The sequence below is a fragment of the Castor canadensis genome, chromosome 13 (assembly GCF_047511655.1).
Source record: "Castor canadensis chromosome 13, mCasCan1.hap1v2, whole genome shotgun sequence".
In the NCBI taxonomy this organism is placed as follows: domain Eukaryota; kingdom Metazoa; phylum Chordata; class Mammalia; order Rodentia; family Castoridae; genus Castor; species Castor canadensis.
Genome location: NC_133398.1, coordinates 92,574,459 through 92,595,275, shown reverse-complemented (window position 1 = coordinate 92,595,275; position 20,817 = coordinate 92,574,459). Strand labels below are relative to the sequence as shown.

At 38.4% G+C, this 20,817-nt stretch overlaps 1 protein-coding gene across 13 annotated transcripts in view; it reads right to left on the bottom strand.

Annotated features, from left to right (window-relative positions):
- Frmd3 (FERM domain containing 3) overlaps positions 1-20,817 on the bottom strand; it is a 313,407-nt gene that overhangs the window by 146,923 nt on the left and 145,667 nt on the right. For 11 of the 13 annotated variants that reach the window (XM_074052314.1, XM_074052309.1, XM_074052308.1 and 8 more), the window contains one exon: positions 2,251-2,355. In XM_074052314.1, coding sequence (XP_073908415.1) covers positions 2,251-2,355 — 105 coding nt within the window. Of the gene's footprint in view, positions 1-2,250; positions 2,356-7,681; positions 7,706-16,460; positions 16,573-20,817 lie in introns of those variants that run through there. The other 2 variants (XM_074052310.1, XM_074052311.1) reach the window with 2 other exon arrangements.

The following is a 20,817-nucleotide window of genomic DNA, read 5'->3' as shown; positions in this document are numbered from 1 at the left end:
ATCAGGCCCTTTCCAGAAAAGGTTTAGGCTGTGCTTCAAATTTTCTCTGTATAGCTATCTTTATCTCAAACTAGCAAAAATGCTATGTCTTTCTTATTATCTCTTACGTTTTCTCTTCAACAAAACCAGAGAACAAGAGGGTGGAAAAGATTCTGCTTGGAAGTGGGGTATGGGGCAGGGAGGGGGCCCAAACAATGTATATACAGGTGAGTAAATGTAAACATGATAAAATAAATAAATAAATAAATTTTTTTCATTTGACAGGTGGAACAAAAACAATGTGAGTTCAAATCTTATTCTGCCTCTACCAACTACTAACCATGAGGCCATAGGCAAGCTACTGACCCATTCTGCATCTCAGTTTCCCCATTCGTTACAGAGTTCTAGGGAAGATGAGAAGCTATATGTAAAATCCCTAGAACACAATAGATGCTCAATTGATTATATCTAGATTTACTTCTATAGCTTGGCTATTTATAAAATAGAATGGAATTTTACAAAAAAAATAATAATAATAACCTCTATTCAGTAGTGGTTATATCACTAACACAGCCTGCAAAGTCTGTGTGGCCCACAGCAACTTTGAACCATAATCCTAAGAGATGGCTCAGTGCTTTTCCTAATGCCCTATCATTTACTCCACACTTACTAACTGTGGGGCCTTTGACAAGTAACAGCTCTTTTCACCTTTTTTCTTTCCATGTATGTATAATATCCTCATAAGTAATAAAAATTTATGTCTATGCCTTTATACCATAAGCCCCAACAATGTTCAGAAGACCAAAGCTGAGCTAGCTACATGGAAATTAGTATAAGAATGTGTTAAAAATGCATGTTCCTGGCCCCAGCCAGGAATTCTCATTTAGGACATCTGGAAAAGGGCCCACACTTAACATTTTTAGCAAACACCCAAGGTGATTCTATTGCAGTATGAGGTCTGGGAAACACTGTTACTCAGTGGTATATGCCACACAAATGCCCTCCCTGACCCTATGTTGGTCCAGCATCCTCACCACTTCCCAGCCTCTCTCTCACCCAAGTAACCATAGATTCTAGAGGAAACCAAAGTCTCCTTCTTTTGAGCTGCTTCAATGCATCCTTTCATATGAGCTGGATCAGTAGGACTCTAAGAGCTAAGTAATATCCTCTGTGTTCCAGCAAAAAATCTAATCTATTCCTTAAACATCCTCTTCCTTTACAAAAACATATTCTGTGGGCTTTTCTTCATGGTACTGGGTCCATAAATACTAAACTAAGAACCAGGCTGGGTTTCCCTTTCCCAGAAAGAAAGCCAGGAACTGGAGAGGAGGAGAACAAATTAAAAGAGAGCAGAGAGGTCCTATCTCCCATCCCTGGTTACCCCTAAGAAACTTCTTCACATGTGCCCATATATAAGAAGCACAGATCAAGTGGGCACTGAGTATCCTGGCCCATTGCTAGTCCTGGCCCATTCATGGGACACACAGCAGAATTGCAGGACAGGACCAGGACAGAAATTCCAGGAGCCTTCTAGACATGAGGGGCCTGACCACCATGGGCCCAGCAAATGCCATACCTGCATATACTTGGGATGGTATAACAGTCTGAAAGGCCCAAGTGCCCTGCTAACTCTTACCCACTCACAAGTACCAGAAAGGGTAGGGATGTCCAGAAGCAAGAACATAACAGAGACTGCCAAATCTAGTGGTTTCTAAAAAGTAGCTTCTGTCAAAAGCTTTTTTTACTGAGTTAAAATCCATTTAACAGAAAACTAATGATTTAAAATATAAATTTCAGTGGTATTGAATACGTTCATACTATTGTATAACCACCACCTATATTAAGTTCCAAACATTTCCATCACCCTCAAAAGAAAGCCCCACACCCCTTAAGTACTCCCTCATTCCCCTCTCAGCCATTAGCTTTTCATAGTAAGGGAGGAAGATTTTTCTCTACAACAAGATTTTACGCAGCCACTGTTGAAAAGCTTTGCAAACCCTCATTTCCAGGGTCACAAGAGCATTTTCTCTTCTCCCAACGGTGGAGCACCTATTTGGAAAGGCCTAAGTTAATTTTTTCCTCCTCCTGCTCCCCTCAGTCCAACAGGGACAGGACCTAAATCTCCCATTCACACCCCACACTGACTGCTTGGTTTCCTGTGGCTAATAATCCATAACAACAAAGGCACCAGAGGGCTCTGGGAGGAATCTCCACAGAGCCCACAGCTTGGGTCCCTCTCCCGAAATGGGTTGAGATAAAACTGGTTCTTACCCTCTGCTTCTCTGGATCCACATAGCGAATGCCAAAGTAGTCCTTCTCTAACAGGCTGTAGTAGTTGCAGATGTGATCAATAAGGAACTGCCCTTTGGTCTCTTTCTGCAAGGGAAAAACATCTAAATTTCATCCAATGGTCACCTGCACATTCATATCCCATCCACAGTGAGCCTTGCTCACCCTAATTGGTCTGTGGAGCCAAGGGGATATCCAACAATACTCTGCAGAAACACAATATGTGTATGTTCTCTTTTATTCTATTACATGACCTTTTTTTATTGTTGTGCTAGATGGGGGTATACCCAGCATTTACAAAAGTCCTTACAATATATCAAATATTTCATACTTGAATTCACCCCCTCCACCATTCTCATTTAATCCTCTCTCCCCCCATTCCTGGAATAGTTTCAATAGGTATCATTTTTGCATTTTCATAAGTGTGTACACAGCATTTGCACTATATTCACCCTCTTGCACTCTTTACCCACTTCCTTTCCCCCCCTGTCCCCGATACCAACCCCTCCCTTTCGAGACTTGTTCCGTCCTCCTGTTCTCTGGACATTTTTGCTCAAGATAGTCATGCAGGAAGTTTCCTCATGACATTTCCATATATTTATAAATATTCCATAAATATATTTTTATATAGCCAGATTCTTTTAATTTTCCCAATGCTATTTATGACTTGACTTGAAACAATTTCACAATTCAATACTTTATGGAAACCCCAGTTTACAAACCCTCATATAACATATATGGTGCCCCTGGCTGCTTGTTCTAATTGTTTTTGAAATATTCACTTATTCAGTCCTCACCATGATCCTATAAGAAAGGTCCTCATTTTATATCTAAGGAAACTAAGCCCAAAGTCACACAACTTGTATGGAGCAAGGCAGGATCTGAGCCAGGCCAACTGGCTATGCATCTGGGCTTCTGCCAAGCCACTTTATCCCCCTGGAGCACTCAGTCTGCTAGGTGCTCTAAGAGGTAGGATTGGGGTGCCAGTGTGGTGAAAAGTATTGGACTATCCCTGCTCACACCAGGAATGGTGGGAAACCTGCTTCCTCAGGCCTCATAGCAAACATGAATCAATAAAGAAAGACACTGTGGGAGATCAGGGAAGCCCAGGGATGGGACCTAAAGCCCATCTAACCTTGGTTACTGTCTATTTCCATTTTGGTAAAATGAGATGTTGGACTTAATTGTTTCAAAATTGGTTAGGTTTTTTTCTTCCAAAATCCTTAGTGAAAGATCTATCACCAAATCTGATTAAGATAAATACCATTACAAGAAAACCCTCTTAATAGCAAAGACCCATCTAAGCCTCATCTGAGTATCTGACAGAATTAATTTCTGCTTCAATCAAAGTTACTGACAGACCCATACATGTTTTAGAGTTGGAATATGAACTATAAAAAGAAATTAGAGACATCAAGGGAACCACTCTTCTAATTCATTAAAAATAACTTTAGAAAATTAGTTTGATCTATGCTACATGATATTTTCATTAAAAAAATTACCTTGTATGCACACATGAATAATAAAACAGTAAAAATTTAAAAGATAAAAATAAATAAATAAATAAATATTACCACCAACTCAAGAAATTGGATGAAAAAGCCACTCGTTGGCCTTGGATGCATTGCACTGAACAAAGCACTGGTACTTTAAAAATCACATATTGTGATGATTCCTCTGAAATCACTTTCAAATTTAATTTTTCATTAGTTGTGAGCCTTTATTTCCTAACAGAAAAAAATCTGATCTAAGTAAAAAAAGACAGAACATCAAAATTGAGTTTATTTTTAAATTTCTATAATATTTTTTATGTCAGGTGGCTCAAATGATAAACTCTGTCTGATGATAACTGAACCAATGCCCAGAATATAGCAGTAGATTTAGACCCTTTTAAACAGATACTCTGTCATCCATTAATTTGAATGAAACTGAGCATTATCAACTTACCTACCATAACACTTGAGTTCATTGTTTATGATTGGATTGCAAAGCTCTCTGCATCCAGATTTACCATGAGGAACTACTCCCTACCACATGCAAGATACAAAAAGCATGTGGGTAAAAACAATGTGCTGTACTGATATGGGATTGAGAAGACCTTAATCGGGCATGACAGATATGGATGTCATTTTGCCCTGAAGAAGATGTATTCCAAAGCACAGCAAAGTTTTTTAATGATTAAACTAATATACACCCTCCAGCAGTAACTTCCAGACTATTTAAGACCCTTGAGATGGAAAATAACCACTTCAAACAATGTAGTAACTGGAGTATGTGTGTATGTGACTGAAATAGGAATCTATGCTTTCCACAAAAGGAGGTCAGGCCAATTCCCAAGTGCTATGGTTTGGAAACAGTTTGTCTCCCAATAGTTCATGTGCTGAAAGACTGGTCCCCAATGGAACAGTACAGAGGTGGCAAGGACTTTAAAAAATGATTAGATCATGGGGCATCACCCTCAGAAAGGATTAATGTAGTTCTTGTAGGACCAGGCTAATTCTCACAAGAGCAGGTAGTCATAAAAGAGCTCAGCTCCTCCCTGGTCTCTTGCTTCCTTGCTCACACTCATGACCCTTCTGCATGCAGACAGTTCTCTTTTGACTTCTCCCTCAAATTGTGACATGGCCAGATGTGACAACATGCTGCTTAGACTTCCATCCATCAGAATCATGAGCCAAATAAATCTCTTTCTTTGTACCTTAACCAGTGTCAGATATTCAGTTATAACAACACAAAATAGACTGACACCATGGTTCCATGCCACCAGGTTCTAGGTCTTTGCTACTGAAAGTATGACCCCAAAACCAGCAAAATTGAAGATTAATAAACTCAGCATCACCTGAGAAGAAGCTGTCTGGAAACACAGACACGCTCAGGCACTGATCTCCCATTGCCCCCAAACCCCAGACCTAATGAGCCTAGTCTGCATCTTGACAAGATCCCCAGGCTTTTTGTGTGCACTTAAAGTTTAAGAAGCATTGGTCTAGGGCAACATGGAAAAAGTATAAAATTTTACGTATCTAAAGAGGTCACTTAGAAAAAAAAAAAGTCCACCTTTCCCTTGAGAAGTATCCATTCCTTGATTCAGAAAAGATCAAAGTCATTTTCTACCTCATGCTCACAAGTTGTCCCTGACTGTGTCACAGGACCTCTCCACCACTGTTGTCCTTCCCTTGCACCTAAGACTACCCCACAACACCTAATCACCCCAAGAGGCTCCCCATTATACAGCTTCCTGCCAATGAAGACAGCATACAGCACCACATTCTGCTCTGCTCCACTCCTGTCTGAAAATCTGGAACGTGTCTACAAGCCATTTAGGTTCCTATTGTTAGGAATTTCTGTATACCACGTTAAGTTCTTACACTAAACATTAGACTCAGTACCAACAGCTAGAAGGGTTTGTTCAGAGGTCAGAGTAATGAGCAGGAGACCAGCTACCTGTCTGTACACCCCATTAGGGAAAGGACTTGGGTAAACAGGGTTCTGACTATAAGCTTTCTCCTGAGCCTCCTGAGGGTAGAGAATGTGCCCTGATGCCTAAGCCAGTGCCTGGCACACTGATACTACTGAATGGATAATGAGGCATTGTTTTTCTTTCATGGAATACCTGGAGTCTGGGAACAAATGGTAGTGCTTCACACAAACCCTTTGGAGAACATAGTAATAGTGAACCTTAGGCAACACAGCAAATGCCTCCAACATAGTGAAATTAGTCAACTTTCATGCATCTTTTTCAAACTCTTTGTGGAGAAATGGTTATAAAAGATTTTAAGTCAAAAGGCTTCTTTTTAATCTCATAATTTTGTTGATTCTCCCATTGAATAGCAGCTATACTTTCAGCAGTGACAGAATAAAGGGAAACAAATCCAATGACTCATATAAATTCTTTAAAACTGTTACATAAGTCTGCTTTATTAATCATAAAAGTACTTCATATATATGAAAAAAGTAAAATATAAATGTTAAGCAGGGCCTCAAATAGGGGTCAATAAGATTCAATCATCTGTGCCTGAAATCTATTATGTAGTTAAGTACAGATTTTTAAGGCTGTCTGTGAAACAGGTTTTCTAGTCTAAGAAATGCCCAGGGTTTGAAAAAGGATCTACCTAAACATTTAAACGTGTGTGCCAATTACTGGTTCTTACCAGGTATAATATTTGGTTTATTGATACTTTTATAAATACTGTACTAAAATAATGAGAAAACACTTACAATATTTTAATTTGTTAAAATCTATCAAGCAGTGCTAGTAAAGGTATGATTCAGGGACTATCCTAGAACATGAACAACTGCTCATAGGTCCTTCATGAGGTAAGTGCAAAAATTAAGGATAATTAATTTTTACTGTGTTTTCTGTAGGAATTGGTCCACGACACGTTAGGAAAGCAAAATCTAGAACTGGTCTCTCACTAGAGAGTTTGATACTCTCTGATCTAAACTGAGCTGCCATGCTTGGTTTCCTTGGAGGATTTCTTTACTCCAGGAGCCTCAAAGTGTGAAGGGGGCTGGGTGGTCTCTATACCTTCTCTGCCTATCTTTTGGACAAGCCTTGGAATCCCTGAGCTCCCTGCAATGATCCCACGTTCTTTGAGGATCCTCTCCTATTGGTTGTGAAGTACTAGTCTGCTGGCTGTGGGAGGACAGAGTATTTCAAAAGGCAGATTCTCTCAGTGAGCCAAAGGCTCATTGGCATAGCAAATTTCATCCCATTCCAAAATCATATGTATAAAATAACTATATGCCTGGGCAGAAGACGCTGGAGAAGTTTTTGTTAATGAAAAGATAGCTTTACTCTTTGTACCAAAGCATCCAGCAGGCCCTGCAGCCAGTCTGTGGAGGGGTTCCAGTGGGCCAGTGAGCACTTTTTCAGAGTATGGCATCCCTGTGTATAGGAGAGGGTCTTAACTTACCTCAGAACTGCTGTTCATCAATGTGTTTTTCTAAATTACTCTGATAAGTGGGCAATACATAACATGAATTCCTTTAGAAACCATTTTTGAGACAGTGAAAAGATCATTTAGTTGCTCTGAACTTCTATATCCTCGTTTGTACATTAAAATATACTCACATGATGGGTTAGTTCAGTATTAAGACAACATTTGTAAAACTTTTTGTGGCCCACAATAGATGCTTAATAAATAAAAACTATACTTTGTTGTTGTTTGTAACATGATATTTTTCTCCTGATCCCACAGTCCCTTCTGTCTCTGAAGTTGTCACATGGACTGTAGCAAGCAGAAAGTCCACCAAACACAAATGACTATAGAGCTTACCTTTCTCTCATAGTATGGTCTCAAGGGATCCAACTTATAATCTACTTATCAGAAAATTCCACCTCTCCTCCCCACCCCAAAGAATGAATAGAAGACAGAACAATCCACTGTGTTCAAGTACTGTTTCTACCACTTACCAGCTGGGTGACCTTACATAAGTCATGAAATCTTCCTGAGACTCAGTTTCTTCTTCTAGAGATGGGAAAATAATGATGATGATTTTTAGATCTATCCCATAATTTTAAGGCTCAGTCATGTATTTGTTAAATATCTATTATGCACTAATCATCGAAATAATGACTGGAGCAAAAACAATGAGTGAAACATGGTAATTTATAACTGGGACCTTAAAATCCCATGAGAAAGCATTTTGTAAACGGCGAAGCCCTATACCAATAGAAGATGTCATTATTAGTAATAGTAAGAATAATGTCAACTATAAGTCTTTGTCACCAATTTTATAAATCCTTTCAGATTCAAAATTGAGGAGAATGGCATCCACCTCCCAGAATTGGCCTCTGTGGGGAGAAAAGTGAATAGAGACAAAGACCTAAACCCTTCACTTGATTCTTCTTGAAGCCAGATGCTTGTGATGCATTTACTTTGACTCCCTGGTTCAGTGGCAAAGTCAAATAACAATAAATTTTGCTTAAAGACAAAGTGAGAAGAAATCATTTGCCTACATCAGCAGTGGCTATTTTCAATGAAAAAAGAAGGCTGATCTCAGTCACCAATTCCTAAAACTCTAAGCCAAGACATGTTACTATATTTTAGATAATGATTAAGTGGGAGGAAAAGTGCCGGCTAAAAAAACTTAAAGTACTGTTATAAACCAAAGTTTATCATGTGAATAGCTACCTTTAGGAATGAAGGTATAAACATAATAATAATAACCACTATATTTATTTTAGCATTTACTGTACACCATAATGTGTGCTACATACTTTGCATTTAATCTCTTGACAACCCACTAAGATGGTTAATATTCTTCCCAGGTTACTGACTAAGAAACTGGACTCAGAAATGTTATGTTTGTTTACAGGATATCAACTCATATCCAATACCTATGCCAAAGCTGTTCTAGGAACTCAGTGTGCCTAAAAGTCCCCATTCTCTGCGTGAAAAGAGAGGAAGAAATTAAAAAGACTTAGAATTAATGTTAAATTCTTCAGTTACAAGAATTTGGACACAGCAGAAAGGAGCACTATATTATCAACCACAAGACCCAATCTGGGAGATGCAGGTTTTTTTATTTCTATAAAATACCAAGCACATTAAAATTGATGTCATTAGTTGACTACCCAGTATCTAATATTCACCTTCATTTGTTCTAATGGAACTCCAATTTTGTTCAAATATGTGCATGCATACATAAACACACCTACATCCAAGAGGCTTGAGGAGATATGACCGTCCCTTCCTCCAGGACTCAAACTTGACCAGTCATCACACCCCTCTTATCTGACTGGCTCAAGAAAGGACACATGACTCAGTTTAGGTCAATAGGATAAGAGAAATTATTTACTGGGGCTTTTGATATGATGAGTCCGGTTTATTCTTCTGAAACAGCTTCAAAAATAGACTTTCTCTCTTTTCTGGAAAATAGACAAAGTTAGGAAGCCTAGAACTGCCGAAGCCATTTTGAAATCAGGTTGAAAATGGAGTCTAGAGATCCAAGATGGTGACTGGAACAGAGCCGCAGACCTCATGAGCTCTTGAACCAGGGACTCTGCTGAAATGCTGGAGACATGCTTGGCTGAGGTAATGCACCAGGGAGAGCTAAAAATATGGCACTCTAAACCCTTAGATTATGGAAGGCTTCTCCATACCACTATCTAATAAAAGGACAGCCGGCCTGCCAAGTCCCCTCCCCATAGGACTGCAGAGCCGCTGCTCCACTCCAAAGGGCTCTCCACCCCTCAGGCTGCACCGGCCCACAGCCCCACGCCAGATCCACATACAACCAGGATCCCTGCCTCTCAGCCACACCGGACCCTAGCCCCAAAACAGATCCACACCACAGTGGGATCACCACCCCTCGGGGCATGCCATGCCCCACCTCCATGCTAGATCCATGCACCACTGGGATCCCCACCCTTCAGGCCGTGCAGGGCCCCACCTGGATCCCCACCTCTTGGGCTGCGACAGATCCACACCCCACCAGGATCCCCATCCCTCAATCCCCCTGCCTCTCAGGCTCTGCTGGGCCTGAGCTCTGAGTGGAACAACCGGAGCCACACCCTGCCAGGATCCCCATGATCTCAAGCCCTGCTGGATCCCTGCCCCACCAGGATCCCCGGCCCTGACGGGATCAGCTCAGCATGAGACAGCTGCATTCCCCAGCCCACTGGGACCCCACCCCTCAGGCAGAGCCAAGCCCCAACTCAACAGGCTTTCTAGATAACTGCTCCACCAGGCTCCCACTTGGGCCACCACTACAGGGCTCCAAACCTGCCCAAGAGACACACAGACAGGACTGGATGCTAAAGGAGTAACATCAGAACAACTAAGACTATAATCTGATTGTTCCACAACTGGTGAGTTTTTTTCTCCCTTCTTTAAGAGTTTCACTGCCTGGTTAACTGTTTGATCACACTATCTCTCCCTTTTTTTCTCTCTTTTCTCTTCTTTTATCTTTCCTTCTATTTCTCTTTTTTATCCTTCTTTCTTGGTGTTCTTAGTCTTAATATTGTAACCCAGCTAATACTAAATTACACATAGTCCAGGGACAGAAACAGTACCTAGTGGAAATATGGGAAGAAGAAAAAGGGATGGAAACCATTCTCTCCCAAAAAATTCAGTAGTATAGGATTTAGAGCAAAATAAACAAAATGGACACCCAGATCCAGACTCCAACAAAACAAAGAAAAACTATACCAACAAACCCAACAGAGACCACAAGAAGACCCTAAAAGAAATTCTACAAGTAATTAATGAGCATTTCATAGAGATGTTGCTAGGCATGGTCAATGAAAATATACAGGAGGCACTCAAGAAATTCCAAGAAAACAAAAACAAAGAGAAAACACAGAAACAAATAAATGGACTCATAGAAGCCCTAAATAAACACCAAACTGAAACTGAGGTCACCATAAACAGAGAGAAAAATGAATTAAGAGCAAAAATTGACAAAACTAAAGAGGAAGTAAACAATAATATGGAAACCACAGAAAAAAGAATGAAACAGAAATACAAAACAAAATGGAAGGTCATTCCAGCAGACTAGAACAAACAGAAGACAGAATCTCAGATCTTGAAGATGAAATGGCAATTAAAGGAAAAACTGAAGAACTATTATTTAAACAACTCAAGACCTGTGAAAAGAAAATGCAAGATCTCACTGACTCCATCAAAAGATCAAACCTGAGAATCATGGGCAATGAATAAGGAAAAAGGTGCAAGGAAAAGGAATGCCTAATATAGTCAATAAAATAACAACAGAAAATTTCCCAAAACTATGCCCATTCATATACAAGAAGCCTCCAGAACACCGAACAAACCTGACCAAAATAGAACTACCCCACGACATATTATCATTAAAACAACAAGCACTGAGACTAGAGAAAGAATATTGAAGGGTTTAAGAGAGAAAAAACAAATAACATACAAAGGTAAACCCATGAAAACCACAGCAGACTTCTCAACAGAAATATTAAAAGCAAGAAAAGCATAGAGTGAGGGCTTCCTAACACTGAATGAAAATAACTTCAATCTTAGCATACTCTCATTCAAAATAGTTGGAACAATAAAAATCTTCCATGATAAGCAGGAACTAAAACAATATATGACCACCAAGCCACCACTACAAAAGATTCTCCAAGGAATTCTAAACACAAAAAATGAAAGCAAACAAAACCATGAGAGGACAGTCAGTACAAAACCACAGGAAAAGAAAAGACAAGGAATTGGAGAGTAACATTGATTCAGCTACATACACTCAAACCCTTAATCAACAAAGACAACTACATGAGAAGGATCACCATGTACTTATCAATAGTAACAATGAATGTTAACAGACTAAATCCCCCCCCCACCAAAAGACACCATTTGGCAAACTGGATTAAAAAGGACTATCCAACAGTTTGCTGCCTATAGGAAACCCACCTAACTGACAGAAATAAGCACTGGCTGAGAGCAAAAGGCACGAGAAGATTTATCAAGCCAATGGTCCCTGAAAACAAGCTGGGGTAGCAATACTTATCTTAGAAAAAGTAGACTTCAAGCCTACATTGTCAAACAAGATAAAGAAGGACACTCCATAATAATAAAAGGAGAAATACACCAAAAGGAAATAACAATTATCAACCTATATGCACCCAACATCAATGCACCCAATTTCATCAAACATACTCTCAAGGACCTAAAAACATACAAAAACTCCAACACAGTGATAGTGGAAGACTTTAATACTCCCCTATCACCAATAGGTAGGTCATCCAAACAAAAAATCAATAAAGAAATCCTAGAACTAAATCAAACCACAGATCAAATGCACCTAGCTGATGAACATAGAATATTTCATCCAACTTCTGCACAATATACATTCTTCTCAGCATGTAACTTTCTCCAAAATTGATCATATCTTAGGACACAAAGCAAGCCTCAGCAAATATAAGAAAACAGAAATAATCCCGTGCATTCTATCTGACCACAATGCATTAAAACTAGAAATCAACAACAAAAACAGCAGTAAAAAACATGCAAGCAATTGGAAGCTGAACAACACATTGCTCAATGAAGAATGGGAAATTGATGAAATAAAAGAGGAAATTAAAAGGTTCCTGGAAGTTAATGAAAATGAAAACACGACCTACCAGAACCTATGGGACACAGAAAAAGCAGTCCTAAGAGGAAAGTTTATACCCATGAGTGCATATATTAAAAGGATAGAAAGATCTCAAATTAATGACTTAATACTAAAGCTCAAACTCTTAGAAAAACAAGAAAGAGCAAATAACAAAACAAGCAGAAGGCAATAAATAATTAAAATAAGGGCTGAAATCAATGAAATATAAACAAAAAAAAACATACAAAGAATCAATGAAACAAAAATCTCATTCTTTGAAAAAATAAATAAGATTGACAGACCCCTGGCAAACCTGACTCAACTGAGGAGAGAAAAAACCAAAATCAGTAAAATCAGACACACAAAAGAGAAGATGACAACAAATACCACAGAAATCCAGGAAATCATCAGAGACTACTTTGAGAGCCTATACCTATACTCTAATAAATTTGAAGTCTTGAAGAAATGGACAGATTTCTAGAAACTTACAGTCACCCAAAACTGAACCAAGAAGATGTTAATCACCTGAATAGACGTATAACACAAAAAGAAATTGAAGCAGCAATCAAGAGCCTCCCAAAAAGAAAAGTCCAGGACCTGATGGATTCACTGCTGAATTCTGCCAGACGTTTAAAGAAGAACTAATACCAACCCTCCTTAAACTGTTCCATGAAATAGAAAGGGAAGGAAAAATGCCTAACTCATTTTATGAAGTGAATATTACTCTCATCCCAAAACCAGATAATCCAAAAAGGAGAACTACAGGCCAATTTCCTTAATGAATATCGACACAAAACTACTTAATAGAATAATGGCAAACTGAATCCAACACCACATCAGAAAGATCATACACCATGACCAAGTCAGCTTCATCCCAGGGATGCAGGGGTGGTTTAACATACACAAATCAATAAGTGTTATACAGCACATTAATAGAAGCAAAGACAAAAACCACTTGATCATCTCAACAGATGCAGAAAAAGCCTTCAACAAGACCCAACACCATTTCATAAAAGCTCTAAGAAAACTAGGAGTAGAAGGAAAGTACCTCAACAATATAAAAGCTATATATGACAAACTTATAGCCAACATCATACATAATGGTGAAAAACTGAACCATTGCCCCAAAATCAGGAACAAGTCAAGGGTGCCCACTATCCCCACTCCTATTCAACATAGTAATGGAATTTCTAGCCAGAGCAATTAGGCAAGAAGAAGAAATAAAGGGAATACAAATAGGTAAAGAAACTGTCAAAACATCCTTATTTTGGGTCCTATACCTTAGAGACCCAAAAATCTCTACCCAAAAACTCTTAGACACCATAAACAGCTACAGTAAAGTGGCAGGATACAAAATCAACTTACAAAAATCATTAGCTTTTCTATACACCAACAATGAACAAACTGGAAGGAAACAATTCCATTCACAATAGCCTCAAAAAAAATCAAATACCTAGGAGTAAATTTAACAAAGGATACAAATGACCTCTACAAGGAGAATAACAAACTCCGGAAGAAAGAGATCAAGGAAGACTACAGAAGATGGAAAGATCTGCTGTGCTCATGGATCTGTAGAATCAACATAGTAAAAATGGCTATACTACCAAAAGCAATCTACATGTTTAATGCAATTCCCATCAAAATACCAATGACTTTCATCACAGAGATTGAAAAATCTACCCTAAAGCTCATTTGGAAACACAAGAGACCACGAATACCCAAGGCAAAAAGAGCAATGCTGGAGGTATCACAATACCTGACTTCAAACTATATTACAAAGCACTAGCAATAAAAACAGCATGGTGCAGGCACAAAAACAGACATGAAGACCAGTGGAAAAGAACAGAGGACCCGGATATGAATCTACACAACTATACCCACCTCATTTTTGACAAAGTTACTAAAATTACGCAATGGAGAAAAGATAGCCTCTTCAACAAATGTTGCTGGGAAAAGTGGTTACCCATCTGCAAGAAACTGAAACTAGATCCATGTCTATCACCCTGTACGAGTATCAATTCAAAATGGATCAAGGACCTAAATATCAGACCTGAAACTGAAGTTACTACAGGAAGGAGCAGGAAACGCTCTGGAACTAATAGATACAGGCAAGGACTTCCTCAATAGTACCCCCCAGCCCAGCAACTAAGAGAAAGGAAGAATAAATGGGACTTCATAAAACTAAAACCTTCTGCACAACAAAAGAAGTGGTCTCTAAACTGAAGAGACCACCCACAGAGTGGGAGAAAATATTTGCCAACTATACATCAGACAAGGGACTGATAAGCAGAATATATGGGGAACTTAAGAAACTAAACTCTCTCCTAAAATTAATGAACCAATTAAGAAATGGGCAACTGAACTAAACAGAACTTTCTCAAAAGAAGTAATTCAAATGGCAAAAAAGCACATTAAAAAATGCTCACCATCTCTAGCCATCAAGGAAATGCAAATCAAAACCACACTAAGATTTCACCTCACCCCGGTTAGAATAGCTATCATCAAAAACACCAACACCAACACATGTTGGTGAGGATGTGGGGGAAAAGGAACCCTCATACACTGCTGGTGGGAATGCAAGCTGGTGCAACCACTCTGTAAAGAAATTTGGAGGCTTCTTAAAAATCTAAACATAGACCTGCCATATGATCCAGCAATCTCACTCCTGGGGATATACCCAAAGGAATGTGATACAGATTACTCCAGAGGCACCTGCACACCCATGTTTATTGCAGCACTATTCACAATAGCCAAGTTATGGAAACAACCAAGATGCCCCACTATTGATGAATGGATCAAGAAAATGTGGTACTTGTACACAATGGAATTTTACTCAGCCATGAAGAAGAATGAAATCTTATCATCTGCAGGTAAATGGATGGAACTGGAGAACATCATTCTGAGTGAGGTCAGCCAGGCTCAGAAGACCAAAAATCGTATATTCTCCCTCATATGTGGACTTTAGATCTAGGGCAAATACAGCAATGTGGTTGGACTTGAATCACATGACAAGGGGAGAGCACATATGAGAGATATAGGAATAGGTAGAAAACCCAAAACATGAAAGCGTTAGATGTCCCCACCCCAGAGGAACTAATACAGAAACCTTAAAGCGACAGAGGTTATCATGAGAAGGGGATCAGTAACCAGTTAAAAGATCAGTTAGAGATGAATCAACATGGGTCATAACACATGTGTACACAAAGGAATGCTAGGAATATTTCTGTATAGCTACCCTTAACTCAATGAGCAAAAATGCTTATCTTCCTTTTTATCTTTATGTCTTCTCTTCCACAAAATTAGTGATAAGGGCAGAACAGGACCTGCCTGGAACTGAGGGGGGGAGGGGGGCACAGGGTGGGGGACAGGGGCAGGGAGCATAAATGACCCAAATAATGTATGCACATGTGAATAAATGAATAATTTTTAAAAAAAGAAAATGGAGTCTACATATCCACAGAGAAACTGAGCCTTTATCTCCAAGTGGTCAATATGTTAATGTGAATTTATAGAGATGTCTATGAAATTTGTAAGACAAATTGGCTTTTCTGCTTGTTATATCCACTTGTTATATCTGCTTGTTATTTTCCTATCAGAGGAAAAAGTGAACCAATGCCTCAGGCCAAGAAGCTGAGTTCAAAGAGCAACAGTGCAGATATGATTATGTATCTTCAGGCCACCAAATGATGAGCCAAATTACCAAATCCCTCTGCGAACATGTTTCACTTGTCAGCACATTCTTTTGGTATTTTTAATTTGGGAGACTGCACATAAAACCTGGATGCTGGATGATGTTTAAAAGTTGGAGAGTCTAAAAGATGTATTATAACAGTGTGCTGGGGTTCAGCAACAGTTGCTACTTTCTTTTCCTTGGGAATAAATGCTGCAGTACTGTTGGCTTCCATTTCCCTAGTTCCTGATCCCCGGATATATTTGAGCTTATAACCTGTAAGCTGAGGCAATAGAGGAAGGGTTCCTAGAAAGAGTTTTTCTTGGAAATTCTCACAGCATCTCAGTCCTCAGTGGTCAGAGCTTTTAAGTTTTCTCCAAGGATGTCTAACCATTGACATCTTAGGAATTGTTGGAGGAAGAGAGGCCCAACACAGAGAAGGGGCATGGGAGAGGCTTACTGGGATGAGGCAAGCAGGAAATGGCCAGAAGAGTCAGAAATGTAGACTCCAGGACAGTGGAAACCATTCATTCTGTGGTGAGCACTGCATCTCCAAAGCTCCATGTAAGATGTGAGACCACATTTCCTGGGTAATAAGGGAAGAGTTCTGTTACTTAGCACCCTTGCCTGAAGGAGTTGTTCTTGAAAAGGGGGCAGTCTTTATGGACACACATCTAGGGATGAACAGAGTAATCTCTACTGGTTCTCCTACCTGGGAAGGAATCCACATCCAAATACTTAGAAATTCCTGGTATCTTCTAGCAACTTTTGAAGCCCTAAAAAGTATTGATGTCCTAAGTTTACTGCTAGTATTATGTCTTCTAGGGATAGATGGCTCCATTTCTTCATTGAATTAAAAGCCTTGATCCATTTACCTTCATAGGCAGATAAACAAAGAATAGTAATGAGAAACTGATTAACTAAATAGTTCAGCTTCTATTGTAAAAGACAAGCATTCTTCTAATTTAGGAAAGATAGTGGCGGCCTGATTGAACAACAATACTCTTGTTGATATTCTGCTAAAAAAAATTCAAGACTATTTGTGTAAATTCATACATTTTGCTAAGGTAGGGATTACAGCTTTAACCAAAACAAAGCATTTCTTTAGAAAAAAATGATGTACTCTCTATATAAGAATGGATATAGAATTTTTAAATTGGTTGAAATCACCATAAGAAAGGGATAAGGTAAAAAGAGGAAAAATAGAGGAGATGAACCAAATCAGGCTATAATACATATATACATGGAAGCGCCACAAGGAAACAAGCCACAATGTCATTTTTTTTCTTGTACAAAATTGGAGAACAGGAGGGCAGAACAGGTCCTGCCTGAGGGGGGTGGATGGCACCTGTGGAAGGGGGGAAGAGGTAGGGAAATAGTGAAGAGTGAATATGGTACACATGTATGTAAATGGGAAAATGGTATCTATTAAAACTATTCCAGGAAATGGGGAGGAGGGATGAAGGAGAATGGTGGAGGGGATGAATTCAAGTATGATATAGTTGATATATTGAAAGAACTTTTGCAAATGCTACAATGTACCCCCCAGCACAATAAAAAAGCCACCAAAAAATAGCCTTTATAATTGTACTTCAAGTAGCAAGTGATATATAGCTTTGTTAATTGTTCCTTCCCACTGCAGACAGTAACTGATTTAACATTTGACACACAATGAAATTGTAACATCCCAAGAGAGGAAATAACTATAGTAATGCTGTTTAAATGGGCAGAAATGTAAAGAAAATAAGAGAAGAGGGACTCCCATGGTTGAATCTATTGGTCTCACATAGAAATTAAAAGTTGCTTTGATTTTTGTTATTCAAATATTTTCAGATAAACAGAAGGTGAAACCAAAGTCTGAGGAACTGGAAATGGGAGAGATACACCATTATCTGGATCTTGGAGCAGAACAGTGTCTTCTAAAGGAGTGCCATAATTGAAAAAGTATGCAGATGGCTTTCAGTTAGTAATGCATGCCCTCTCTGCTTTTCTTCTGCATATTTTCCAGCTCCATTTCCTCTCCTGTGCCCATTGACATTCATTCTAAAAGATACTTTTTATAACCATGCCAGTCACTGGATTGTTTCTGTTCTTACAGGCTCACAAGTCCATCCCATGTTTCGGGAATCATATTTGGTTTGTCAGCTCTTTTACACAATTTTTACCACGGTTTAGTGCTCAGAAGATTCTTCCTTCTCCATCATTTTCTTCCTATTTCAGGGTTTAACATCAAACCCAAATCTGGAAAGTACTCACCTCTGAATAATTTTAAAGTATACCTACTCTAATCCTTTCTACAGTTTGAACAAAGTGGGGGTTTTTTTGGTGTTTTTTTTTTCTTCATGCTGAGGAAAATAAGACTAAGGCTTAAACAGATTAATTAACTTGCTCAAGGTCAACATAGCTAAAAAGTGGCATAGTCCATAATTAAATTCATGTCTACTTGACATTTTATTTGTTTTTTGTTTTTCCAAATAGAGTCTCAATATGTAACTCAGACTTGGTTAAAACTCATGATCCTCCATTTTCTATCTCCTGAGTGCTGGGATTACATGCATACACTGATTTGGTTTGTAAATTGCTTTTTTTAATTCCTCAGCTTCAAAAAGAACATGTATTTTAAAAAGACAATAAAATCCTACAGGTAAGATGCACACTTAGTAGTAAAAAACTAAATGCTTTCCCATTAAAATTAGGAACAAGGCAAAATGTTTCCTCTTGCCCTTTCTAATGAAAGTCCTAGTTAATGCAGTAAAATAAGAAAATGAAGTAAAAGTTGTTCAGATTAGGAAGAAAGAAATAAAAGTTTATTTTCAGATAACATAATTATCTCTCTGAAAATTTAAAAGAAATTATCAAAGTTCCAGAATACAAAGCCAATATGCAACATGAACTGTTTTCCTATATGCCAGCAACAATTAGAAGTTGAAATGAGAAGCACAAAACCATTTACACTAGAATCAAAAAGAGAAATATAGATATAAACCTAACAAAATAAAATATACAACATCTATATGAGGAAAACTGCAAAACTGATGAAAAATAAGAGACCTAAATAATTAGATAGATGTCATGAACAGAATAGGAAGGCTCAATATTGCTAAGATGTCGATTTTTCTCAAGTCGACATATAGTCAATGCAAGCCCTATCATATACATGAAAATGTCACAAGGAAAACTCCCTGTATAGCTATCTTAAACAAGTAAAAATGTCACTTTTTAAAATAAAATTGGAGAACAGAAAGGCAGAACAGGTCCTGTCTGGGGGGTTGGAACCAGTGGGAGGGGGGGAGGATGTGGAGAAAGGGTAGGAGGGTGAATATGGTACAAATATTGTATACACATATAAGTAAGTAGAAAAATGAGACCTACTGAAATGATCCCAGGAGTAGGGGGAGGGAGAACAAAGGAGAACTACTGAGGGGGGAGATTCAACTATGATAGTTTGATGTATTTTAAGAACGTTCATAAATTCCACAATGTACCCCCAGCACAATTAAATATTTATTTTTTTAAATGTGCCAGTGAGATAGACTATCTGATTCTTTCTTTCTTTTTATTTTGGCAGTACTGGAGTTTGAACTCAGCAGGAGCTCTACCAGTTTGAGCTAAGACTCCAGCCATTTTTTCTTAGTTAGGGCCTCATATTTGTGCTGGCATGGACCAAGATCATCCTATTTACATCTCCTGTGTAGATGGGATAGCAGGCAGGCAACACCACACCAACCTATTGGTTGACATGGGTATCTCACTAACGTTTTGCCTGTGCTAGCCTCCAACCATATCCTCCTGATCTCTGCCTCCGAAGAAGTTGGGATTACAGGTGTGAGCCACTACACCTGGCCAGTAGCCTATCTAATTCTAAAATTATTGAGAAAAGCAAAAGGTTCAGAGTAAGCAACATAATATTAATGAGAAACAAAGTCAGAGGACTGACACTACCCAACTTTAAGACTTACTATAAAGTTACAGTTGTCAAAACAATTTGGTAATAGCGAAAGAATACAAAAATAGATCAGTGAAACAGAACTGAAAGTAAAGAAACAGACCCATACAATACACCCAACTGATCTTTGACAAAGGAACAAAGACAATACATTGGAAAATGGACAGTCTTTTCAAAAAATGGTACTGGAAAAACTGGACAAACACATGCAAAAAAAAGTGAAAGTAGTCACAGACCTTACACCTTTAACAAAAATTAACTCAGACTTAATCATAGGCCTAAATGTGCAATGCAAAACTATTATAAGTTCAAGAAGATAACAATGGACAAAATCTAGGTTACTTGGGTTTCAGTGATGACTTTTTTGGATACAACACCAAAAGCAGTATCTATGAAAGAAAAAATTAGTCCATCAGACTTTTTAAACTTTTGCCAAATGACTATTAAGAAAATGAAAAGATAAGCCAGAGGTTAGGAGAAAATACTTCCCAAACACATCTGACAAAGGACTAATATCCAAAATATATAAATATATAATTATAAAATAGATAAAGAGCTCTTAAGACTAAATATTAAAAAACAACCTAAATTTAAAATTGGCAAAATTGGAATGGTACCTCACCAAAAATATTATACAAATGGCAATTAAGCATATGAAACAATGATCAACCATATATGTCATTAAAAAACTACAAATTCAAACAGCAATGAGTCCTATAAACATCTGTTGTCTACCTAAAATAAAAAACACTGACAATATCAATTACTTGTGAGGATGTAGAGCAGCAGAAACTCTCATTCATTGCTGGTAGAGATGTAAAATGGAACAACCACTTTGGAAGAAATTTTGCAGTCTCTTATAAAATTAAGC